Genomic DNA, 26,856 nt, shown 5'->3' with positions numbered 1-26,856 from the left:
ATGAAGAGAATAAAGGTGAAAAAGCTTAATCCATGGATTGACACAAAAATGAAGTTAATGCTTTGTAGTAGCACAACAGAATGAGGAATAGGAGGTGCAGGATCACTGGACATATGAAAAGGGGGCTTCTTGATCTTAAGTTCCTGGACACTCTATATATACCCTAGATATATGCACCCCTTCAGGAATATTTTAGTGCTGGGAATTTAGTAGTACTGTAAATGGTGTGCATAAATTATCTAGTATACGTATAGAACCTCTATCAAAGAATTACTTGAATCGCATACATTGGTTACTAGGGTGTTATTTGTTTTCAGTAAAAAAAATTTACTTAATACATAATTTGTAGTTCTGAAAAAATTTTGTAACTGGATATTATTATTATTATTCAGAAGATGAATCCTATTCATAAAGCACAAGCCCAAAGGAGCCATTGACTTGAAATTCAAGCTTCCGAAGAATATGGTGTTCATTGAAAGGAAGTAACAGAAGGTAATGGAAAATACAGAAAGAGATAAGTTATTAGAAAAACAGATGAATTAACGAATAAACAAATAAATAAAAATTTAGGTAAATTGGTAAAATACGAGAATTGTATTAGGGTAGCAATGCATTGCATCTTCACTTGAACTTCTCAAGTTCCAGTTGTATGACATCCTCAGGGATACTGTTCCACAGTCCAACAGTGTGAGGAATAAAGGACCTCTGGAACTGAGAAGTTTGATAATGAGGCACATTTGCTAAATATGGGTTCTGCTGTTCAGCAAATCTGGTTGCTCTTGGCAGGAAAAGGGGATCTGGGATCAATTGTGAGTGTGAAAAGATCTCTCTTAAAATAAAACTTATGAAAAATTGACAAACAAGAGACCACCTATCGATGGTCCAAGTCATAACTGCTAATATTAGGAAACTGAAACCTACCACCATAACCCACTCTATCTAAAAAGAGATTAACCCCTGGCAGAAGGATACATCCAAACTGGAGAACAGTACTCTAGTAAAGGAAAGACAAATGACCTAAAACAAGTTGCATTGATTTTATCACTGTTATAAATATGAACAATACCTAACTTTTGTATGGCATTTGCTGAAACTTTCATTAGATGTTTCTCATAAGTAAGATGCGAGTCGAGTTACATCTAGGATAGTTAAAGCTTCAGACTCATCCACCTGATTTGTTTATTATTCATCAAATATTCAGGAGTCCAAAGTGTGGTAATTTCTAAGAATAAAATTACTTCAATGAGGCACTTTTTGTTTCAAAGAATTCCACAATCCAGCAATAGGTGAGATCTATTTTAATATGTTAACAGATTCATTAGTCTATAAGTTGGCTATTTATTAAAGAAAATTGGTTTTAGAGATGTCAGATAATCACTGACAGGAATGGCTACTTTTTATCTGTCACAGTGGTTGTAGCTTTTGATACTTTATTAGTATAGCACCTGGTTGAATTACCTAATAATAACAGCAATAACTAATTGTCATCTCATTTTCCTTTAGGTCCACAGGTCAGGGATCCAACATATTTTTTTCAAAATTTACACCACCTTCATATTAATTTTGAAATAACTTAATTAATTCTTCCAGAAAAATGTTTAAGGTACTGAATAACTTCAAATAGCTTCTGTAAGACTTATAGAAGTCACATAAAAATTACAAATTTATGTTGTGTAGTAAATTCAACACTTAAGGTTATTATGAATATTCCACAACGTTTTGCTGTGAAAAGAGCATTATTGTTTGATGGAGATTTGGAACCATCATAGTAAATTACATAGTGTGTGTCTTCAAGCCTTATAAGTTCTATTTTGTGGATTTTAGGAAGTTTATGATTATATGAATGACTTTAAGATGATAATATAGGGAAGTATAATTTTGGACTTACACTATAAAATGTTTGACATAACTTTATATTGATAATACAGTTGCTTTACATAATACAGTACTCCCCCACTTTTTCACGGGGACAGGTTCCAGAAACCACCGCGGAAATGCAAAATCCCCTCTAAAAATGCTTATAACTGTCAAATAACCCAAGATAAAATGAAGCATGAAAAAGTGGGGGCCCACTTTATCTGTCAGTGCCTTTTCATATATGTATACTAGAAAGACCTTTTTAGTGTATCAATTATTATTAGACTCAAGAACTTGACTGACTAATGGGTATCAACTGTTCTCACATTTTTTTACATCTGACAAATTCACAGGATGTAATAGATTTTTTTCTCAATAGAGAACTGAAATCCCACAAAGGATGCCTATGTGACAACTTTAAATGTAGCCAAGTTTGATGTTGTGTAAGATATGCCAAAACCATCCATAAAGACATTGTTAGCCCCAGCAAGTAAATGTGCTATGAATTATTTACCAATACAGGTATTATCAATGTGCTACTTGGAACACTACCTACACAACACGAACTAACAATTGCTAGTTTATACATAGTATTGAAATAATTATTTTTCATGGTTGGAAAGTAATGAGTTAAGAAATTTTTTTACTCATATTTGCTAGAGTCCCCATACATTGTAATGAAGTTCTCTGATCACTGAATATTTCACATTGTAAAATGCCTTTTGTGTCCATTTAAAGCTTTTGTGGATGTGGTCATCAAAATACTCTGATAAATATAACATCAATCCCGTTGTTTTGAGACCCAAACTGTAATGGAATTATAATTTCAACTATTGCATTGGTAACTGTTAGCTTTAGCTTTGTTCTTTCAAGACTTGACTAGATAAGCATAACAGTGACCAAATCTTGTGGAAATTAGTTTTTTACCCAAAGGTGATTGCAGTCATTGCAATGATTACCCCTGTGCTAACAGATCCTATTTTTTTTTGAGGCTTAGGTACTACATACGGAGACACTTTACTCCAAGTTAATCTACTGTAAATATTTTTGTAATGTCCCCACAGCTTCAAAATGACTAATAATTATAGTCTTGATCATTTTAATGTTATGGATGTAATCTTCTAGACTACTGGTGCTGCTTTCTATTTCTAAATGACTCCCTAAGAGTAATTTTTCAGTTTTAAGAACCCTATTTCCAATATAAAGTTTGTGTGTGTGTCTTTGTGAACTAGCAAAACTTACATTAATTCTAGAAAATCTGTGCAACATTTGTCAAAGAAGGGTACCACCTGAGACCAGATATATTTCCTCCCAAGCAATAATTCTTCACCTTATCCAGTCTTTCTGATTTTGCAAAGTTCTTGTTGTTAGTTGGTATCCTGAACAAGCATATCTAGTTAAATACAAAAATTAAAGTTTTTGACACATATATAGTACATATTGAATGGGTTATTGTGCAGCTTCTAAAATATGTTACTTAATCAACTGAATGCTGGCTTTCCTTAGTTCTGATGTATTGGACCACCTGGGAAATTTCTTTAGAAAGGTCATGAGATCAAGGGCTAGATTTATCTGATGCACTGAATTTTCGTGTTCTCCCATGTACAGTTATGAGCATGTTTTTTGTGTAGTTCACATATCAGAATTTCTGATCAGTTTCATGGAAATTAAAGTTTGGAGTCTGTGTAGTTGGGCTGATTTGCAGACACATTACCAAAATTTGGAGGTGATAACTGTTATACAGCTCATTTCTTATAATCTGGTCAAGTGAACTGGAAGAGGAAAGGTAAAAATGGATGTAAAAGTAAATTATATGAAAGGCAGAAATTGAAGGTGAAGAAAAAGAAATAATTAAACAATGGATGAAATCTTTAAAAAATATAATGAATAATATAAAAAGGAGGATACTGAATTAAACCAACAAAGAGTGTTACCTTAACAGACCTTATGAGAGGAAAAAAAAAACGATCAAGCCCCTAGGTATAAAAGACAATTTGCTAAAATCTGCTAGAGAACCAACCATGATATTGTATAAGAAAATAGCATAATAAAGGAGATGGGACCAGAAGAGTGAGAAAGACAATAGTACTGAATTACAAGAAAAATGTAAGAAGAAAATGGGATGCACTACAATGTGGAAAAATAGTTACACTGCTGAAGCAGGAAGTAAAACTATGGAAGGTGCTGGAGAAAAGGTTGAGAAAAAACTCAAAATGTGAATATGAAAAAAATAACACGTTAAAAAACTTGAAGCATATTAGAGAAATGATATTTTTATGATAAAATAAAGTTTTGTACATACTTACCCGCAGATATATACTTAGCTATAGTCTCCGGCGTTCCCGACAGAAATTCAAATTTCGCGGCACACGCGACAGGTAGGTCAGGTGATCTACCATTCCCGCCCGCTGGGTGGCGGGAATAGGAACCATTCCCGTTTTCATGTCAGATTTTCTCTTCCACCTGTCTCCTGAGGGGAGGCTGGGCGGGCCATTAATTGTATATATCTGCCGGGTAAGTATGTACAAAACTTTATTTTATCATAAAAATATCATTTTTGTACATGAAACTTACCGTCAGATATATACTTAGCTGATTGGCACCCTTGGAGGAGGGCAAGAGACAGCTAAGAACTAAAAAAACGGGAAAACAACATATGTTGTAGGAATAAACAAAAACCATGGTTCTTACCTGATTGGGCAGAAGACTTCATGGATACTGTCTATGAGTCTGCATGCCTCAAGAGCTTCAGCGAGAAGTGACCTAAGACTGACAGCCCTTCTGGATCATATCAATGGGGATAAAAACCCACTTACATGACAGAGCCTGTTATGGATCATGTCAAAGGGGATTAACCCACTTACAAGACAGAGCCCTCTACCTGAATCATATCAATGGGGCTATCCCTCTTACATGACAGAGCTAGGTAATAAAAATACAAGGAGCTAACAACCAAAACCGACCACCTGACCAAGCCTAACCTTGTTAGTAATATGAGATGAAAAAAGAGAGAGACCTGCAACACTCTTTTCAACCAACCATAAAAACACAACAAACAATTAAAAATAACACTAAATTAAATAGGATTAGCTTCAGCTCCTTGACCCAGCACCGAATCACATGGATACGTAAGCTCCTAGAGAGAAGCACTTCTCATATGTCACACTAACATCTCTCAAATAATGAGAAGCAAACACTGAGTTACATCTCCAGTATGTAGAGTCCACAATAGACTGGAGGGACCAAGACTTGTGGAAAGCTAGAGAAGTAGCTATTGCTCTCACCTCATGAGCATTAACTCTTAGGAGCTGAAAATGTTCTTCTTTACATGAAAGATGAGCCTCTTTAATAACATCCTTAATGAAGAAAGCCTGGGCATTCTTGGAAATTGCTCTTGAAGGATCCTTGACAGAACACCAAAGACTTTCGGTGTTGCCTCTGAGCTGTTTCTTTCTCTCCAAATAATGTTTAAGGCTTCTTACTGGACAGAGTGTGTGTTCCAGCTCCTGTCCTGAAAGATCGAGAGTCCTTTGACCTCAAAACTCCTAGGCCAAGGTTTTGAAGGGTTCTCATTCTTTGCTAAGAAGAGAGGCTGAAAGGAGCAGATTGCAGAGTCCTTCTTAAAGCCTACAGAACCTTCTAAGGCTTGTAATTCGCTCACTCTTTTGGCAGAAGCAAGAGCGAAAAGAAACAGCGATTTTCTGGTCAAATCCCTGAACGAGGCAGATCGAGGAGGCTCAAACTTGCTAGACATCAAAAACTTTAGGACCACGTCCAAATTCCAGCTGGGAGGTCTAGGGGACTTATTTTTTGAAGTTTCAAAAGACCTTATAAGGTCGTGAAGGTCTTTATTATCCGAGATGTTCAGACCTCTGTGTCTGAAAGACTGAAGACAGCATGCTCCTATATCCCCTTTATGGTGGAAACTGTGGCCAGGTTACATTGCTCCCTTAGTAAGAGAAGGAAATCCGCAATCTCCATTACAGAGGTACTGGAAGAGGAAATTTTCTTAGATCGGCACCATCTTCTAAAGACTTCCCACTTCGACTGGTAGAGGCGCAAGGGTAGAAGATCTTCTAGCTCTGGCGATAGCCTTAGCAGCCTTGTGCGAAAAACCCTTCGCTCTAACCAGTCCTTCGACAGTCTGAAGGCAGTTAGGTTTAGAGCGGGAAGATTCTTGTGAAATCTGTTGAAGTGGGGCTGTTTGAGAAGATCGCTCCTGAGAGGGAGCGACCTGGGAAAATCTATCATCCATTCCAGTACCTCTGTGAACCAGTCTCTGGATGGCCAAAAGGGAGCGATCAGGGTGAGCTTGGTGCCCTCTGATGAACTGAACTTCCTGATTACCTCCCTATTATCTTGAACGGGGAAAAGCGTAGCCGTCTAGACCGTTCCAATCTAGGAGAAGGCCGTCTATAGCTACTGCTCTGGGGTCCGAGATTGGGGAGCAGTAGTTCTCCAACCTCTTGTTCCAATGGGTTGCAAAGAGGTCTATATGAGGTCTCCCCACAGGAACCACAGCCTTTCGCAAACCTCTGATGAAGGACCACTCCGTGGGAAGAACCTGATCTTTTCTGCTGAGCAGATCCGCCCTCACATTCCTTTCTCCCTGAACAAATCTGGTGAGGAGAATGATGTTTCTCTCCCCGCCCACAACAGAAGGTTCCTTGCTGCAATGTACAGGGAGAAGGAATGTGTTCCTCCCTGTTTCCTGATATAAGCCAGGGCTGTGGTGTTGTCTGAGTTGACTAGAACTACTGATCCCTTGACCAGAAGTTCGAATCTGGAAAGAGCTAGGTGAATGGCTACCAGCTCTTTCATGTTGATGTGCCAGGCCTTCTGATCCGTGTCCCAGGTACCTGACACTTCTTCCGAGCCTAGTGTTGCTCCCCAGCCCGACTCCGACGGCGTCTGAGAACAACACTAGGCGAGGGCTCGGCGGTTGTAGAGGAATTCCTAGACCCAGCTTTTTGGGTCTAACCACCAACGGAGTTGTTCCTTTACCAGAGATGATATTTGGAAGGAATTGACAAGTCTTGGGACTTCCGATCCCAAGATTCTTTCAGGAAGAACTGAAGAGGTCTGAGGTGAAGCCTTCCCAGAACGAACTGTTCCAGCGAGGAAATGGTCCCCAGCAGACTCATCCATTCCCTCGCTGAACAACTGTCTTTCTCCAGAAAGTCTGTCACCTTTTGAAGGCAGCGTTCCCTTCTTTCCAGGGATGGAAACGCTAGAAAACCCCGAGAATCCATCCGAATCCCCAGGTAGACAATTTCTGCTGAGGAATCATCTGAGACTTCTCGAGGTTCACAAGAAGTCCTAGAGACTGGACCAGGTTTAAAGTCCGAGAAAGGTCCTCCAGACAACGGTTCTTTGAACTGGACCAGAATCAGCCAATCGTCGAGATACAAGGAAATCCTCACTCCCTCCAAGTGCAACCAGTGAGCCACATTCCTGAGAATGGTCGTGAACACTTGGGGAGCTGTGGAGAGTCCGAAGCAAAGAGCCCTGAACTGAAAGGTTCTGCCGAACCATGAACCTTAGGAACTTCCTGGAGGAGGGATGGATGGGAACGTGGAAGTAAGCATCCTGAAGGTCCAGGACACCATCCAATCTCCTTGACGAAGAGACGACAGAACTGAAGACGTCGTCTCCATAGAGAACTTCTTCTTTCACGAAAGCGTTCAGGGAGCTCACGTCCAAGACCGGTCTCCACCCCCCGAGGATTTTGGAACAAGAAAAAGACGGTTGTGAAAACCCGGGAGTGAAGATCTTGCACCGGTTCTATTGCAGACTTTTCTAGCATTTGATCGACGGCTAGAAGAAGGGCTTGCCTTGACAGGATCCTTGTATCTGGCCGATAACTCCCTGGGAGTTGTTGTCAAGGAGGTCTCGAAAAGAAGGGAATGAGGTAGCCCCTTCCTCAAAACAGAGAGGGACCATTCGTCCGCCCCTTCTGTGCCCAGGCTTCGGCGAACTTGAGAAGTCTGGCACCTACTGGAGTCTGGAGGACTTGCTTCTTCACTTGGACTTCCTGGAAGGGAGTCCTGAAGGCCTGGATCTTCTCTCAGGTCTACGCCTCCTAATAGACCTGGATCCTCGAAAGGGCTCCTGAAAAGGGCCTTCTCCTTCTTAGTAAAAGGGCGCAGCAGGTCTCATCCTCTTCGATTTGATTGAGCCAGAAGATCTTGAGAAGCCTTCTCAGACAAGGAGGCGAGAGATCTCCTTTACAGTTTCTTGTGGGAAAAGATGGGAGAAAGAGGAGCGTACAGAGGAAGACCTCTGGAAGGAGAGACCGATTTAGAGAGGAAAGAGCTGAAGACTGACCTCTTCTTAAGAAGGCCAGTCCCGAACAGGGAAGCGATCTCCATCGAGCCGTCCTTAACAGCTTTGTCCAGGCAAGACAAAACACTGCTGAGGTCATCCATACTAACTGAATCTCTTGAAGACTTCCTCTTGGCTAAGGCCCCAAGAGACCAGTCCATGAAGTTGAACACTTCCAACTCGGAAAAGGCCCTTGAGGAAATGGTCCATTTCACACAGTCCCCAAAAGCCTTGGCTGAATTAAGGAGAGTCTTCTGGAAGAATCCACCAGAAGAAAAATCTGAGCCAGCAGATGAGAGGAGAGCCAACCCCATAGGCTCCTTGGTCTCATACCACATTCCTGCTTTCCCGAAAGTCTAGAGGGAGGCAAAGAGAAGACAGTCTTGCCTGCATCCTTCTTGAGACTGCAGCCACTCCCGAAACCTTTAAGAGCTTTCCTCATGGAGATCGTGGGACGCATCTTCACAAAGAGGAAGATTTGAGGCCTTGGTGCTCAAAGCAAAGAACCAGGGGAAGGAGGAGAAGCAGGCTTGAGGGAATCTCCAAACTCCTGAACCAGTAAAGCTGTCAACCTCTTGTAATCAGAAATTGTGATGTCCTTGGGAGATTCGTCCTCCGATAACCTCCAGGCCAGAAGGAGGAGGAGAACGTCTAGAAGTAGAAGGGCATTTGCAGAAGAAGAGCGCCTAGGAAGGAGAAGAGCCTTTGTCCACTGGAGAGCGATGATCCGGTCCAACGAAGCTGACTGGCGCCTGAGAAGAAGAGGAGCCCTTGCTGGGAGAGGGGCGCCTAACAGACCACCAAAGGGAGGCTGGGAGGAACTTCTACAGGAGAGGGGTCCGTCTGACTGAGGAGAAAGCATCTCCAACAGGAGAAGACTGGGCGACGATGGCGCTTGGCGCCTGGGAGGCGCCTGCGGAGGGAGGAGCCCGAGGAGAGAGGCGCCTACCAGGAGAGGCGCCTGGGAGGCGCCTACCAGGCGAAGAGCGCCTATCGGAGGAAGAGCGCCTACCAGGAGAAGAGCGCCTCTCTCTGAGAAGAGCGCCTACAAGAGAGGAGCGCCTGGAAGGAGAGGAGCGCCTGCAGAGGAGCGCCTACCAGGAGAGGAGAGCCTGGAAGGAGAAGCGCCTGCTGCTGGAGGGCTTAACAGGAGAAGTACGGGAGAAGGACGACTTGCTGGGAGAAGAAGAGTCTCTTGGAGGACTTAATAGGAAGAGAGGCATCCTTCCTACGAGAAGAGCTCTTTTGCAAAGAGCCAGCAAGAGCAGCGAGTAGCTGAGCCTGGAGGCCTACCAGGATCTGCTTGGTGGACTCCTGAACACCATGAAGAAGAGGAGGAAGATCTCGAGTTCTCTTCTTGACAACAGGAGAACCTTCAGGGAAGCGCTCAGGGCTAGAGTCCAAGGAGTCTCCTCTAGGAGCCTTCCAAGTCCTCTTCAAAGGGCGCGACTCCTCAGCCGAACTCCAACCACGTTTAGGAGAAGAAGAAGCAGAAGAAGAGAAACACTTCTTTAAGATCCCTTTTCTGGCGATCTAAGGCAGCCTGGGACGCGTCAACAGGCGCTGCCGAAGGGACGCCTGACCGTTGGGGATGCTCTTCATCCCCCTTGCGGCTGTCGACATTCCTCCTCCACTGGGTCTGGGAGTTTGGAAGAGGTCTGAGGCCTAGGAGCGATGCGGAGCCGGTCAGACGCCCCCCTCCACTACACTGGGGACACTGCACAAATCACTATCACTTCTCACTTTCTTTTCCTCCATAGCTCGCATCTGCAACTTCATCTTGCGGATCGTAGCCTTCATTGCAGCCATCTCCGACGGCGAATCCACAGGTTCGATGAAGGGTGAAGGAGCTGAAACAACTGGAGTGACAGGAGAATCTGGAAGAGTGTTAGGTTCTAAATCTACCTCCTTGAAAGAGACCTACTAGAGCTTCTAGAAGAAGCCTTCCTAACTCTGTCCTTCTCCAACTTCTACATAAGAGTTCAAAGCCTTCCATTCCAGTTCAGTGAGATTCTCACATTCAACACACGTATTCTCAAAAGAGCAATTCATTCTCCTACACCTCAGAACATACAGAATGAGGATCTACCGAAGCTGTAGTCTCACCTTACAATCAGACCTCACACACACACGGAACACAGGTGCAACACTCTGATCAGACATTCTTAAGAAAATACCAAAAGCAAATCAAAAACAGTCCACAAAAGCGTATGCCAAGCCAAAGATCCAATACGTCACCAAAGGTCAGTCCAAAATAATCCTCAGCAAGCGAAAAATGAAAATCCAAGCAGAAGGAACCAACAACAGATGTTGCGGAACCAGCGACAGAGAAAATCTGATTATGAAAACGGGAATGGTTCTATTCCCGCCACCCAGCGGCGGGAATGGTAGATCACCTGACCTACCTGTCGCGTGTGCCGCGAAATTTGAATTTCTGTCGGGAACGTCGGAGACTATAGCTAAGTATATATCTGACGGGTAAGTTTCATGTACAAAAATGATTAATGATTACACTTTAGTCAAAAAATAGTTTACCCTAACCATCAAGCTTAGCTCTTACTGGGCTGGTGGTATGAAATGACCATAAAAATTAAGAGGAAAGTCTATATATTTAAAAACTAATTTTCAAAATAAGAAACCATATACAAAAATCAGGAAAAAGATTTAACAGGCTTTAAAAGCCTATATTAAAATGCAATAACTAACAAATGTCAGTTTGGCTTCATGACAAGGAAATCAATAATTGGTTATTTAGTACGGAAGCAACTGGACAGAGATGTATACTGCACCATTTAAAACGGCATCATGTTTCATCACACACTTTGGGACCTTGAGAAAGAATTTGACAAATCAATCCAAATTAAACACTATACAGGTATTAGCATCCAATAATACTATATAAAACGATTAAGAGTGAAAATACTAGTATGTACCTGAAGAGCCTGAGATGAAGATTGGTATCTACTATAGATCAAAGGTGAATCTGGTATTACTACTGTACAAGATATGTACCATAATAATAAAGTTAGCTACAAAGGAATGAAAAAATTAAAATATGGAAGAGTGGAATGGATTGAGAGAGAAATGACAATACCGTACAAGTAAAACAAACTCATGGGAAACAGAAAAGCAGCAAAGACAGATGTAGGGGAGAATGCAACTCATCAAATGTCATAGGGGTTACCCATAACTTTGTAATTTACATGAGGTAGGAGATTTTCAAACACCAAAATGCCTCCTCCTGCCATTGTGACATGATTGGATTTGAGAATACAATAAAGATAGTAGTAAGGAAATCATTTAAAGCTTTGGAGGAATTTACTTGCAAGTAAGAGTATTCTATTAATACACAAAAATATATTCAGTGTAAACAAAGACCCATCTTTCTCAACATAGTGAAGATGTGTAATTACTCAGAAATGGAGATTTTGAAGAGGCATGACTACAAAAAGCTGCGATTCATGCTGGGGTCCATTGGGATGATCATAATACAAAAAAAATGATATTTTAATGATAAAATAAAGTTTGTTCATACTTACCTGGCAGATATATATATAGCTGTATTCTCTGATAGTCCGACAGAATTTCAAAACTTACGACACACGCAGTGGGAGATCAGGTGGTTAGTACCCATTCCCTGCCGCTGGGAGGCGGGTATCAGGAACCATTCCCATTTTCTATTCAGATTTTCTAGTGCCACTGTCTCCTGAGGGGAGGTGGGGGGCACTATGAATATATATATCTGCCAGGTAAGTATGAACAAACTTTATTTTATCATTAAAATATCATTTTGTTCATGAGACTTACCTGTCAGATATATATATAGCTGAATACCACCATTGGAGGTGGGTACAGACAGAATAGGATTTTGGAAAAAAACACACTACATGTAGGTGAAAGATACCTTGGTTCCTTACCTGTTAGCATAGCTGACTTCGTGATTACTGTCACCCAAGTCCGCTTCTGCTTAACTAGAGTCTCCAGCAAGGGTGTGACCTGTATAGCTGGTGAGTTCTAGATGATCTGTCAACGGGGCGTGACCACAATGTGACTAGACCATATTGACCATACAATGAGGGCAAACAAGTAAAAACCAACCACCTGACCAAGCCTAACTAAGTTAGGATAACGCAACTAAAGCTAACGATTGGGAAGTCCGCCACAGGCAGTCGACCCAACAACCATAAAAACACTATCCAACCATTTTCTATAGGATAGGATGAGTGTCATCCCCTGCCCCAGGAAAGTATCTCATGAAACGTATGGTCCTAGCGAGAAGCAGTTCTCATATGTCGTCTCTTCACATCTCTCAGGTAGTGTGAGGCGAACACAGAGTTGCTACGCCAAAATGTGGCACCCAGAATGTTACTGAGTGACATTCTTCTGAAAAGCCACTGAAGTTGCAACTGCCCTCACTTCGTGAGCATTGACTTTCAGAAGTTTAAAATCAGTGTCTTGACAGCATGAATGGGCTTCCTTAATCGTATCCCTCAGAAAGAAAGCCAGAGCATTCTTGACATAGGTAAGTCCGGTCTCTTTACGGAACACCATAAACTATCTGAGGGCCTCGACTTTCCTTCGTCTTGTCTAAGTAGACTTTGAGAGCCCTAACAGGGCAAAGGACTCTCTCTGGCTCTTGAATTAGGATCTCAGCCATACCCTTGATTTGAAGCTCTTGGGCCAAGGGTTAGACGGGTTCTCATTTTTCGCTAAAAGGAAGGGCTTAAAGAACAAACTGCGTTATGTCCTTTAAAGCCTATATGTCTACTAAAGGCTTGCAGTTCACTAACCCTCTTTGCAGTTGCTAGAGCGGTTAGAAAAATAGTCTTTCTAGTAATGTTCCTCAATGACGCAGAACGAAGAGGTTCGAAAGAACTGGACATCAGGAACCGTAACACAACATCCAAATTCCAAGAAGGAGTCCTTAGCTGAGGCACCTTCGAGGTTTCGAAGGATCTGAATAGATCGTGAAGGTCTTTGTTGTTAGACAGATCCAAGTTTCTATGCCTAAAAACAGATGATAGCATACTTCTAAATCCCCTTGATAGTCAGGACTGCTAGTTTAACATCACTCCTCAGAAACAAGAGGAAGTCTGCTATCTGGCTCACAGAGGTCGTGGTAGAGAAATGCCCTTCTTTCTACACCATCTCCTAAAGACGGTCCACTTCGATTGGTACAAATTACTGGAAGAGAGTCTTCGCTCTGGCAATAGCTTTCGCCACTGGTCTAGAAAAACCTCTCGCTCTGGCCAGCTTCTCGATAGTCTGAATGCAGTTAGATTCAGAGCGGGAGGTTTTGTGGTACCTCTCGAAGTGGGGTTGTCTGAGTAGATCGACTCTCATGGGCAGAGATCTCGGAAAGTCCACTAGGAAGGACATGACCTCTGTGAACCATTCCCTCGAAGGCCAAAACGGGGCGATTAACGTCATCCTCGTCCCTTCCGACGACGCAAACTTCCTGATGACTTCTCCGATGATTTTGTACGGGGGAAAGGCATACACGTCCATCCCCGACCAATCCCAGAGAAGAGCGTCTACTGAGAGCGCTCCTGGGTCGAGAACAGGGGAGCAGTAAAGAGGAAGTCTCTTCGTCTTGGAAGTTGCGAAGAGATCTACCAAGGGACGTCCCCAAAGCTTCCACAGTCCTTGACACACCTCTTGGTGTAGGGTCCATTTGGTCGGGAGCAGTTGTCGCTGCCGACTTAGAAGATCCGCACGGACGTTCTCTACGCCTGCAACAAACCTCGTGAGGATCATAATATTTCGGGCCTGAGCCCACAGAAGGATGTCCTTTGCTAAGGCGAACAGGGACCAAGAGTGAGTTCCTCCCTGTTTTTTGAGATATGAAAGGGCCGTGGTGTTGTCCGAGTTGATCTGGACAACTCGGTTCGTGACTCGTCCCTCGAAGAAAAGAAGGGCCAACTGAATCGCCCCCAATTCTTTGAGGTTTATGTGCCAGGACACCTGTTCCCCTCTCCAGGTGCCCGACACTTCCGTCCCTCCCCAGTGTTGCTCCCCACCCCGAGATGGACGCGGGAAAACAACACTAGGTCGGGGTTCTGAAGTTTGAGAGAAAGGCCTTCTGCCAACTTCGATGGATCGAGCCACCACCGTAGGTGATTCTTCACCTGTGGCAAAATACTCAGAGAAACTTCCAGATTCTCCTTGTCCTGCCAGTTCTTTGCAAGGAAGAATTGAAGCGGTCTGAGATGCAGTCTCCCCAGGGAAACAAACTTCTCCAGTGATGAAATGGTCCCCAGCAGACTCATCCATTCCCTCACCGAGCATGTTTCTTTCCTCAGGAAGGCTGAAACTTTGTCTAAACACTGTAGTTGTCTTTCTTGAGACGGAAACGCTCGAAAAAGCCACTGAATCCATCTGAATCCCCAGATAAACGATGGACTGAGTCGGGTCAGATGGGACTTTTCGAAATTCACCAGAAGTCCTAGGGACTTCGTCAAGGACAAAGTCGTGTGAAGATCCTCCAGACACCTCGTCATTGACGAGGCTCGAATGAGCCAATCGTCCAAATAAAGAGAGACTCTTATTCCTCCAAGGCGAAGCCATCTCGCAACATTCCTCATTAAAATCGTGAAAACCATAGGAGCTGTGCTGAGCCCGAAGCAGAGAGCCCTGAATTGGAATACCTGTCCCCGCAGGACAAATCTCAGGTATTTCCTCGATAGAGGATGTATAGGGACGTGAAAATAGGCGTCCTGGAGATCGAGAGAAACCATCCAGTCGCCTGGTCTTAGGGCTCCCATGACCGACTGGGACGTCTCCATTACGAACTTTTCCTTCAGAACGAAATGGTTCAACTTGCTGACGTCCAGAACTGGTCTCCATCCCCCTGACTGCTTCGGTACCAGAAACAGCCTGTTGTAAAAGCCCGGGGATTGTAAATCTGAGACCTGCTCCACAGCTCTCTTCTCGAGCATTTGCTCGAGCAGGTCGAAGAGAATCTGCTGCTTCTCCTGCTGATAGGATGGCGACAGATCTATGGGATTCGTACATAACGGAGGCAATACGAGGAATGGGATCTTGTATCCCTTTTCGATGACTTGGAGGACCAGTTGTCCGTCCCTCTCTCCTCCAGGCTCTTGCAAAAGAAAGAAGCCTGGCTCCTACCGGTGTCTGAAGGTCCACGGAGTCATTTCTTGCCCCTGGTCTTAGAAGGGGCTCTACCTCTTGAGGACCTCTTCCTCGAAAGGACGATCTAGAGAAGAGGGTCCTCCACGAAAGGGCTTCTGAATCTTGGAAGCCTGCCCAAGGGAAGAAGTCGAAAGGGCTGCAGGACGTCTAGAAGACTGGGCCAGGAGGTCCTGAGTAGCCTTCTCTTGCAAAGTGGCGGCCATATCCTTGACTAAGGGCTGGGGAAAAAGATGGCTAGAAAGCGGAGCGAACAACAATTCTGCCTTCTGAGTAGGAGAGACCGACTTCGCCGTGAAGTTGCAATAAATGGCTCTCTTCTTTAAAAGCCCCGTACAGAAGTGGGCAGCCAGTTCTTGAGCCATCCCTAACCGCCTTGTCCATACAGGATAGGACGCTAAACAAATCTCCCAGACTAATGGAGTCAGGGCTCGAGCCTGCAAGTCCAGGACTCCCAGGCACCAGTCCAGAAAGTTGAAGACTTCTAAAGACCTGAATAGGCCTTTCAGATGGTGATCGGTCTCAGATAAAGACCAGGACACCTTCGCTGATGAAAGGAGAGACCTTCTGGGGCGTCCACAAGGCTGGCAAAATCCCTTGAGAAGAGGAAGGAACTCTCCAACCAACCTCCTCTCCTGTCTCGGCACCAAATCCCTGCTTTTCCACTCAATCTTGATGGAGGCAGGGCGAAAGAAGTCTTGCACTGGGCCTTCCTGGAGTCCATCCACTCCTGAACCTTGTTAAAGGCCCTCTTCGTAGAGAGAGACGTAGCCATCTTCACAAAACCAGAAGACTTTTGTGATTTAGACGAGGTTAGCTGCGAGGGGGGAGGGCAAGGAGCAGAGGGTTGAAACTTGTCCCCAAACAAGTCCTTCAGCAGCCTAGTCAAGACTTGGTAGTCTGCAGAAGCTGAAGAAGAAGAGGACTGATCCTCAACTGCAGGATCCGCGCTAGACAGCTCTCCTTCTTCCACAGGAACAACCGAAGGGGCAGGAGAAGAACCGGGAGGACGTAAGTCCTTGCAGACCAACACGCAAAAGGGACTTCTGCTTGGAAGAAGTCCGAGAGGGGTCGCGAAAGTCTCGGGCAGAAGAGTCTAAACGAGCGTCCCGACGAGCGTCCTGACGAGATTCCCGACGAGCTTCTTGACGATCGACCCGACGAGCGTCCTGGTGAGAGCGAGCAGTGAGGGAGGCGTCGTGCCGAGCAGCAAGGGAGGTGTCTTGCTGAACTGCAAGGGAGGCGTCTTGCCGAGCAGCCAGGGAGGCGTCATGACGAGCAGCAAGGGAGGCGTCATGTCGAGCAGCAAGGGAGGCGTCTTGCCGAGCAGCATGAGAAGCGTCATGCTTAGCAGCATGAGAAGCGTCCTGGCGAGAAACAAGAGGATCGTCGTAACGAGGGGCGTCAAGCCTGGCAGCATGAAGAGCATCAGAAAGCGGGAAATTGCGATCCCTGCCGAGACCAGTAAAGCGCTGGGCAACAGGACTTCTAGAGGGCGGCGAAGCATGAGACGACGACGAACGTGGAGAAGGAGAAGGGGAAGGTTTGGACCTCTTGATCGGCAGCCGGGAATCCTTCCGACGACGACACGCATCAGTCTCCTTCTGGGCCATTAACGAAGCCAATTGCTTCTGCATGCCTAGGAGCAGCTTACGAGTAGGAGAAGTCTCCTCCTCAGGAGAAGGGCTGATCCTGTGAGAAGACGAGGGGCGAGGGGACGCCTTCTTCCTTCTCACAGGGGAAGCAACAGCCTTCTTTCTGGAGCGAGCGGAGCGCTCAAAAGCGTCATCGTCCGATGACGTCCTGGTCCTCTTCTGCGGCGGGATGGCGTCAAAATCCTCCGGAGAAGAGCGAAGAGCGTCACGAGAAAAGGGACGTGAAGCGTCCCCTTCTTTGAAGCTTCTCTTCAAAGGGCGAGAATCCCGAGATTTCCACTCCCGACGCGGGGAGGAGGAATCGGGGGAAGAGAAGCAATCCTTAAGGATTCGTGCCCGAGCACGATCCTTGGCAGCCTGGGAAGCGTCATCAGGACATGCCGAAGGGACGCCAGATCGGTGGGGGGTCCGCGTAACCCTCTTGCGGCTTTCGACTTGCCCACTCCCTGAGTCCTGGGAGTCCGACAGAGGTCTAGACCTAGAGGCGTTATACGGCCGATCTGACGCCCCCTCCACAACACAAGGGGGACAGACACTATCACTGCACTTCACAGCACTTTGAAGAGCGAGCATATTAGCTTCCAAGGTACGAATGGAAGACATAATAACCGCCAGGGCATCACCTTCCGCAGACACAACCCCGGGGTTCGGGGGCAACACCACAGGGTTAGGAAGAGCTACGTCTACAGGTGAAAAAACACTACCCTGACTCCTACCACTTCTGGAGGAAGACCTCTTGATCCTATCTCGCTCTAGCTTTCTCACATACGAATCATAAGTCCTCCAACTAGCATCAGACAAAGATTCACACTCCTTGCATCGGTCATTCAACAAACAAACATGCCCTCTACACCCCGAGCATACAGTGTGAGGATCTACAAGAAAGAAATTTTCGGTAGCCTCACCTTACAGTCTTGCACACGGCAAACTCGATAACTAGAAGAACTAGATTCAGACATCTTAATCCAAGGAAAAAACAAAGCCAAATCCAAAACAATCCACAATAGCGTATGCCGAGCCACAAGTCCAAGTCAATAAACCAAAAATCAAACAAATACTCAAGTGACAACCAAGTTTTATCCGAAATCCAAGACGGAGGTACTGAAAACAAGTGTTGACAGTACCGCGACAGAGAAAATCTGAATAGAAAATGGGAATGGTTCCTGATACCGCCTCCCAGCGGCGGAATGGGTACTAACCACCTGATCTCCCACTGCGTGTGTCGTAAGTTTTGAAATTCTGTCGGACTATCAGAGAATACAGCTATATATATATCTGACAGGTAAGTCTCATGAACAAAAAACATAATAATAAAAAAAAAAAATGAAGAATGTGATGTCCAGTTGGCAGGTGGAAAAAGGGGAGATACAGACTTCATGGCATGCTCATGTTGTGCAATGGGAAGAGAAGCAGAGAGTCAGAGGTCATAGTAAATATGATTGTAGCAACACATGGATTGGAAAGAATGCCAGATAATCATAGAAAAAGGGGACAGATGAAGATCTTAACCATGGGAATTGAAGTTGACAGGGCACAAGACTGTAAGAGTGGAGAGAGCTTATGCCTAATCCCATAACAGAAAAACCTAACATACAACACTGGAGGAGATGATGATAATGATGGTGATGTAAACTTAACTAATATATGCTGTTTAATTTTTTCACGGGTCAGTATACACAATCTAAACCTACTGTGATAAGTGAAAATCTTATTGTAAAAAATTACTGCTATTCATGATCATCTTCCTGTTTTTCCCTTTTTGAGAAAACTATCTTTTATTTTAACTGACCTCCCTTATAGCAAAAATATTTTATGAAATTACAATTCCTCATAATAAACAGTGAGTCATTGCTATGATATCATAAGCCTTTTTATCATTAAAAAATAATCTGCTCAAACTGAGAATACTTTATGTAGATAAAAAGACGTACAGAGAAGAGGAGACAATAAAGATAGAATTCTGTTAAGAGTAATTTGATTTTCAGATAAATGTAAGATATCCAGTACCGTGTAAGTCTTCCACAAAAATGTGAAGCTACATAGGCTTTTATAGTATTTAAAAGTTTGGAGGCAACTTTTACTATAAAGAACTATCTTCAAAGCCTCAACACACTTATTTCGAGGTATGAAGCACCTGGACCTGTAAAATTGGCACTTTAAAAATACCTGAAATTCAACTACTCATCTATGGTAGCAAATTTGACTCTCAGGTGTTATGAAACAAGGATTCTAATTTTTTCTGATGTAGGTGACACTTCTCACATACACTAAACTATTGCCAAAGATATGAAAAAGTTCATACATATAAACTAACCACTTTCAAATCCTGAAATAAAAACTTTTCACAAATAATAATTCCAATAATTTATTCATCTACCTTGACCTGTACTCAAGAAATATGATTTACCACAATGTGACCATTGTAAATCACTAATGAAATGGAATCAATAAGAATAATAAGTGTGTAACAGTATATATAAATTATATTTACATACGAGTTTTATATTATTTACAAAGCCAACATATTTATTTGAAAATGTTCTCTCATGCAGTACAGTAATCAAATCATACTTACTTAGTCCCAGACACTAAAAAATATACAAATTATTTCATTAGCACTAACATCAAGAATCAAAATAAAACCTTCACTGGTAAGTAAACGGCAACTGTATTTTCACCGAGCTGTTATGAAAATAAAAATATAAACTTATCAGCCAAAATATAAGGACTGACTTTAGACTTACAGTATCCATCACTACATGGAGCTATGTTTCTCATATTGGTTATAAATGCTTCATATTGAACTCTATCAAGGTTGGCAACTTATGACTAATGTTTCTTTATATTTTACTAAAAGCACATCATGCTACTATAAAATACCACCTACATGGCAGTAAGATCAATAGGATTTATCTTTGGTTATCTTTGGCAGTGAAAATGAAACTGAGAGCCAAGCAGTTATATAAAGTAGACATTCACATTACCATGTGTGGTATCACAATACTTTTTTCACATAAGATCTCCAGAAGTGTTGCATTGTAATTTGAATAAAGTGAAAAGAATAAACCTGCACATAACATACAAACAGACAGGTCATGCTACATGAGTTCATTCTTTAAATGCACTATGATAAAAAAAAAACCATCAAACTTATTAGGAAATATCACTGATCAGCCGGCAGTTTCTTTCGGATGAATCTACTGCTATTTGCTTGTTGGGGCAGAGTCTTCCTTTTGATTGGATTCAGATGAAGATGTAAAATGGACTGCCAAAATAACAGTCAAGATTAACAAGCAGCAAACAGCAATGAATATGCAGAGCAACTTTTTCTGCAACAGGAATGAGTACAAACAAGGTGAGCATTCATATAGGGTATATTGAAGGTTGTATACAGGGTGCAGCAAATAAAACCAAAGTAATATAAATTAACATACTGCATATACCAAACATATGGGGGGATTCAAACTAAAAATATTTCATGCTATTTTATATATTCAAAATTATTTCAAGCATCAACAATATCATAAAAATGAATTCATGCAATATCTTAAAAATGAATTCATGCAAAGCAAAATCCTTACATATTAAGACAGTTTGCAAAACTACTAGGGTTACTACCACAGTTAACAGTAATAAGAAAAAAATTTAGATGAGAAAGCGCTGCAAGTGCCATATTATAAAGGAAAAAAGAAGCTTGTTAACTTCTGCTGAGTGGATTTTTAATAATTCACATGCAAGTGAGTCTTAGCGTGCAAAGAAGTGGTGTACTAATAAAACAAAACACTGAAGCTATGGGTGGCCAAGCACCTTTTTAAATGTATTTACTTGCTAGAACTAAAGAAAATTTACATACTGCTTTTTGGATGTCTTGTAGCACATAAACTTATGAAATTTCTATACAATGGAAAAAATTTTCTAACTACACAACAACAATAAACTATGAGACCATCAACCATTCAAAAGGGAAAGCACAAGTTGCTGCTGAGCCAAGGCACATCCAAGATATACAATGGTACCCTTGATGAAGCGTATGCTTGTTGCTCCTCATGTTTTCACTAGAAGTACTTTTTAATGAACCTACAGTCGCTATCTTATCCATAAAATGATGGCTGAAAACATAAAATATCAAACTGAAACAGTAACTTTTCACCAATGAAAATGGGCTAGTGTCCTTGAATTCAACCACTATATATCAGCAGTTTGAACTGTACAACTGTCCAATTTCAAAACAGTCAAATTATTTAAACAAACAAACACTACCATAAATGATTTTCAGTAACTACTAGCTACTGGCAATAATACACTCAAACCTTACTACTGTTATATGAGAAATTCATCTCAAATCCCTAAATTATTACCAAGAATTTATGATTTAAAATGAGTGGAATAAAGAACTAATCAATTTACATATACTGTACATATATGCTTACATACGAAAAACTATTTAAGAAATATTAATAATTAAGTAACTACTGAGAGCCTCTGTGAAGTAGTAGAAAAAATGCATACTAAACCAGTACTGACAATTACTTTTACAGTATTTTTTGCACAATTTATTTATTTATAGCTTGAAATTCAGCAAAAACTAAAATGCTTCAAAGCACTAAACTACATACTCACCCCAATGACAGTACAGTAATTAAGTTGTAAAAAAAGCATTTTGCATTAACTACCTTTCAATTAAAAAAAATATAGTACTGTACTGTAATCACATTTTTGCTCTTCCAGCCATTCATACTGCCAGTGAATAGAGCAGGTAACAGTCATTGTTTCAAATCAATGTATTTTCAAGCCTCAAAGTACCACTGAACAAAATCACACAGTTGTCATACTTCACAATGGCCTGAAATACATTATCAATCAACAAACAGCATGAAAGTGAATAAGTAATATATAATTTGGGTACAAAGCATAGTCAGACACAGCATCAGGTTTGAGTGTATTACAAGTACTGAATTCTCTTTTGACAAACAACATTCAATCATCCAAATTTTTTTTGCGAATACCAACTACTGCACATATGCAATTTAAAAAAGTCCTGAAATACCCTAAAATATTCTAAACATCACTGGACTCTTGAGGGTTAATACCCATGATATTTACCATTATGCAAAAATTGAAGGACTGCCACTAAAAATCTAATTAAAGCTAAAAAACCACCCAAGAGGTTACATTTGGGCAGTCTATTAGAAGCTATCCTCTACACCTAAAAACCAACTTTCAGAAGAATTTACTAATTCAGATACTTCCAGTTACCAGTTTAATGTGACAACTCCAGAAAAGAAAAACAACTGAAATTCCAAAGAAAGAGAAGTCATTCAGTGATGGTCTGATAACCATGCACAACTCGCTGTGCACAAGACCCGGTACTTCTTCACATTCAAAACTGTGGCACTGCCTTTATGGGCCTAAATTCATGGCCTCATATAAATTAAAAATGAACAGCAACAATCTACTAAAAATAGTTTCTTTATTCATGTAACAAGTGGGGATCTTCAGACACTAGCATCACACACATTTACCTAGTTAGAAAACATACCTTAAGCCACAAAAATTAAAAATAAAAAAAAAAATCCAGTGCACTTAGCAGAATATCTTTAAAATGAAAATATAAACAACATGCAACTTCCTCACAAACTTCAGAGCCAAATGTATGAATTGCAAAAAATCTTGAAAATATATTTTGGCTACAGAGGGCACATATAGTAATTATCAATAATTTCCCTTTACTACTATGAAAAAACCCTTCATTCACTGCAAAGAGGAAATCATTCTCAACCTGGAATCTTCTGATAATCTATCAGTTTAGCAAGGTGTGCTAATATACATACAATGAGCACATTTGAATAAAACTAAAATCTGCAGTAATTTTTTGTGTAGACACCTCTACCTGCCCTACACAAGATTATTATAGAAAGTGTTTCAATTTTGCATAAATTATTATAAATGATGCACAAAATCTCCTCAAAGAAATTCCTTCAGTATTTCTTTCAGAAAATATCATTCTCTCCATACGTTACAAACCAATGCTAATTTTTTTTCAGCTTTGTGGTAGTTTAAATGATGATAACTGTTTAATATCATAATTTGTAAACACTTAAATAACACTTACTGTGTGGTATAAGCTGGTTTGCCACTACTGACAAATAAAAGTTAATTACTCAAAAGTCTGTACATTGATATAGGTAATTATGACCATAATCCTGACAATAAATAATTGACAAGAACCATGGTGAATGATTTTTAACTAAAGAATTTAAATAGATGAACCAATTTTATCAAATAAATAATTCCCTCCTCCATAGTCTATATGCTAGATAGATATTTCAAAACCATTACTGTAGTTCTGTTATGAAAACCACAAATTCTATATATTTTCTCTGTCTTTTTTAGACAAATGATTAATGCAATTACCCTAATAACATAGCAAAACTTTGGTCATGTATAAACAATACTATATACAAATCCAATCACATACTAAACTTAAGGAATGGATTAAACCTATGCCTTGAAGATCTCCACTGTGTGATGATAAATCTCTATTAAGTGACCATAAAAATCTGGATATCTATGCCATAAAAATCACAAGCACAGTATATCTACATAGAAAAAACATGGACTTCATCTTTTAAAACTACATGGGAATGGTAAAAAATATTAAGTATTTAGCAATATCCTGTCCACATTATGTACAAAAAAATGACTTATAATGTGAAACATTAAGGAATTTCCCAAAGGGCAGTATAAATATGACACAACATTTACACTCTATAACAGAACTTCCGGGTAAACTCCAACACCAAATCATAAAGTTACAATTCTGCAAGTGTAGAAATATAATGTCATATTTACGAGAGGGGAAGAATTCATATGAAAAGTAAAAGGAAAATACATCTAAGAAATGGAATATAAAAATCACTGACACACTTTGAGCATCAAATCACAACTAGTAATAAACATGCAAATAATGTGAATATAAAAGAAAATAACATTCCCGTCCACATCGTTTGTCAAAGAAATTGGTTCAATATGACCAAGCACCAATTACAAAAAATTAATAAAAAACGAACAAGATGGTTGACACCAATATTGTAACCATTCTATGTAAAACATGGCTGCCGACAGTATTTAGGATGTCACTAGCTATGTATTCTTAGAATGACCCTACATTATCTGAGTTGAGAATTAACCCAGTTATTAGGCACAGCCTAAATGAGAGGAAAAAAAGTTCACACAGACTAGATATGATGTCTAGTTTCATTCACACCAAACTTATCCAGTCAACAAACTGTATATAAAAAATTATCACAAAGTTTAAAATCCAACAAAAAATAATAATAATAATAATAATAATAATAATAATAATAATAATAATAATAAAACTAAAAATAGCCACAGTAATAACATTTTAAAAATATATTACGAAATTAACGATATGTACGTTAATTTAATTCAGGCAAACATGCCAAAACAAATGAGAAAAAAAGCAACAGGAAATGTTGATATACCTAACAAGTTGTAATACAAAGGATCAGAATGGCATGAATTCAACCAAACATTACATTTGGCACAATTTTACAATATATATGTAGGAACTAATTTCATTTTTCATTTACCTATAATCAACAATTTTAAAACAATTCTGTAGATAAACATTGGTTCTTTGCTAACAAAAAGTCAAATAAAATAAATAAAAAGAAAATGACTAGTGATAAAAAAAATACTGCAATACTAGCCAGGAAAAGGCTCCTACAACACTATACATTCCACCTACCATAAGGGAAACCCTATTTGAAGGATGGAAGGTACCATTTTGGAGAACTGTAGAAATGTTAGTGGAAAAGAAAAGATTCAATGCAGCTTGTTGACAGAAATAAGAACACAAAGTCTTCACTTATGCTTTGAGACTGACGTATACACACTAAAATACCGTGTCCTGGAGTGCCAAAATACATGCTATAAATGTCAGGAATAACCAGGACATCTACAGAGGGTTGACTTGAATTGAAAATGAGAGAACCACATAAATCTGTACAGTACACAGCATTCTTTAAAAAAAATTAGATTTTGAGGTTTTAGCCTATGCTAGTAATACTCTTATTTATAAATAATCCACATCACTGCTGGAACATTATCAAGTTAACTAAAATTTGTGCGACTGGTATTACGACAAAATTATTAATAAATCAGACATTCTGAAATCATTACAAAGCTGTGTTCAAAATCATGCATTGCATTTGAACAGATGAGCCTTCTGTCTCTATGTGCAGTACAACATTTGAAGTTTACTTCTGTAACCAAAAATTTTCATTAATTTCAAACACATTCTCAAAATCCATTGCAGTATATTTTATTTCCTTCATGAAATAATAAAAATTAGCTACTTATATGAGTCAGGAAATACAGTTTACAATTTGTAACTGTTAAAGATGAAGATTTATCAGGTAAATTACAGTACAATATAGAAAAAAATAAGATGCTCTCATTTCCAACTTGTGCTAATGTTACAATGATAGCTACAATACTGCAAACAATGGTCCAAAATGTGCCACTTCCAACTAACAAAAGATGGTCCCCCTTTAATAGAAGATAAAAAAAAATAAAATAAAAACACAACCCTGGAATACGGCCCAACTGGCCAGTGCTACCTGGGTGTCTATATCTTCTCTAGCATCCACTAAACCTCTAAATTTTCTATTATGATAGAAATATTATCAAAATAATAGCAAGAACTATTATTAAAACTACAACACATATGATGATCAAAATTTTCTTCTGTGGAGAGAGAAAAGAAAATAGGAATTACAAAACAAATTACAGGCATGGTGCACAATTTACTCTATGAGCTATTAAAAAAAATCAAAACTACTGATGTACAAGAGCTATTCTGGCAAAAGTATACCATTGGCAAAAATATATTTCAAAACTGATCACTAATTATATCAAGATTTTGAAATTAAACATAATATAAAGCACTGTACTATATACTGTACTTATATATACACATGAAGGAAACTAGAAAAAATGAAATAAAACCCAATCCAACCTTCAAGTATTGTCTGCCAAAATGTTTCAAGCTTTCAAAAACAAGTTACTGATCAAATCGGCCAACAAATCAATGACAATTGACAACATGAAAGCAACGGACATTTAACAGCCACTGAACTCTTCTGGCAAATGGAAAGGTCTCTGATAAAATCTTAAGAGAGCAACCACCAACTTGAAAGTAACAAGAATACAGTCAAGTTGTATGCATTAATATTTTTGCAATGTAAATGTGGCTTTGAAAGATAATGGTAACCCATTACCAAAACATGCACTTGCAAAAATAATTTTATTAACCCCTTATGTTGCCCAAGAACATTGCAGTACAGCTGTACTATAAATGCTGATGTTCCAACTCAAAAGTTTATTCTACGAATGGGAAAATGTTCTTATGTTTTACAATAATGCATGTTTTGAAGCTCATTAATAAAATTTCATCATACAGAGAACAGCTTCCATTATTAGGATACATATTTCTAATCTCTAACAACCTTAAATTTAATGTTGAATACAATGTTCAGTATTACTCGCATCGAAAATGCTGATTATTTATTATAATACACTTTTCACTGCACTGTGCCACCTTCAAAAACCTGCCACTATTACGACTGAAGTTAATACTATATAAAAAGGAGAATTTAACATCTTCCATAACATTAAATTATATCAATCAGTACATTTTTACCATTCCAAAATCTACAGAACTTTCCCAAAATATCTTCATCACAGAAAATGTAATAATGCATACATAAAAAACTGAGTTTCCCTGTCATGAAAACCTACTTCTGGTTTTAAATGGCAAGCACAGTATATATACACTTGATAG

At 40.3% G+C, this 26,856-nt stretch overlaps 1 protein-coding gene and 1 long non-coding RNA gene across 11 annotated transcripts in view; one reads left to right on the top strand and one right to left on the bottom strand.

The window, feature by feature from the left end:
* Positions 1 to 26,856, bottom strand: part of Syx1A (Syntaxin 1A) — a 426,953-nt gene that overhangs the window by 62,751 nt on the left and 337,346 nt on the right. For 3 of the 10 annotated variants that reach the window (XR_010854458.1, XM_067111168.1, XM_067111167.1), the window contains exon 9: positions 19,451 to 20,314. The exons of 4 other annotated variants lie outside the window; for them this stretch is intronic. Coding sequence is in view for 5 of the 6 variants with exons in the window: in XM_067111168.1 (XP_066967269.1) it covers positions 20,189 to 20,314 (126 nt within the window). In the remaining variant the exon portion in view is untranslated. Of the gene's footprint in view, positions 1 to 19,450; positions 20,315 to 21,658; positions 21,829 to 25,531; positions 25,761 to 26,856 lie in introns of those variants that run through there. 3 more of the 10 variants (XM_067111169.1, XM_067111174.1, XM_067111173.1) reach the window with 3 other exon arrangements.
* Positions 1 to 26,856, top strand: part of LOC136843134 (uncharacterized) — a 113,680-nt gene that overhangs the window by 68,874 nt on the left and 17,950 nt on the right. The window lies entirely within an intron of this gene.

Source organism: Macrobrachium rosenbergii, chromosome 11 (assembly GCF_040412425.1).
Source record: "Macrobrachium rosenbergii isolate ZJJX-2024 chromosome 11, ASM4041242v1, whole genome shotgun sequence".
NCBI lineage: Eukaryota > Metazoa > Arthropoda > Malacostraca > Decapoda > Palaemonidae > Macrobrachium > Macrobrachium rosenbergii.
This window is presented reverse-complemented; position numbering and strand designations above follow the sequence as displayed.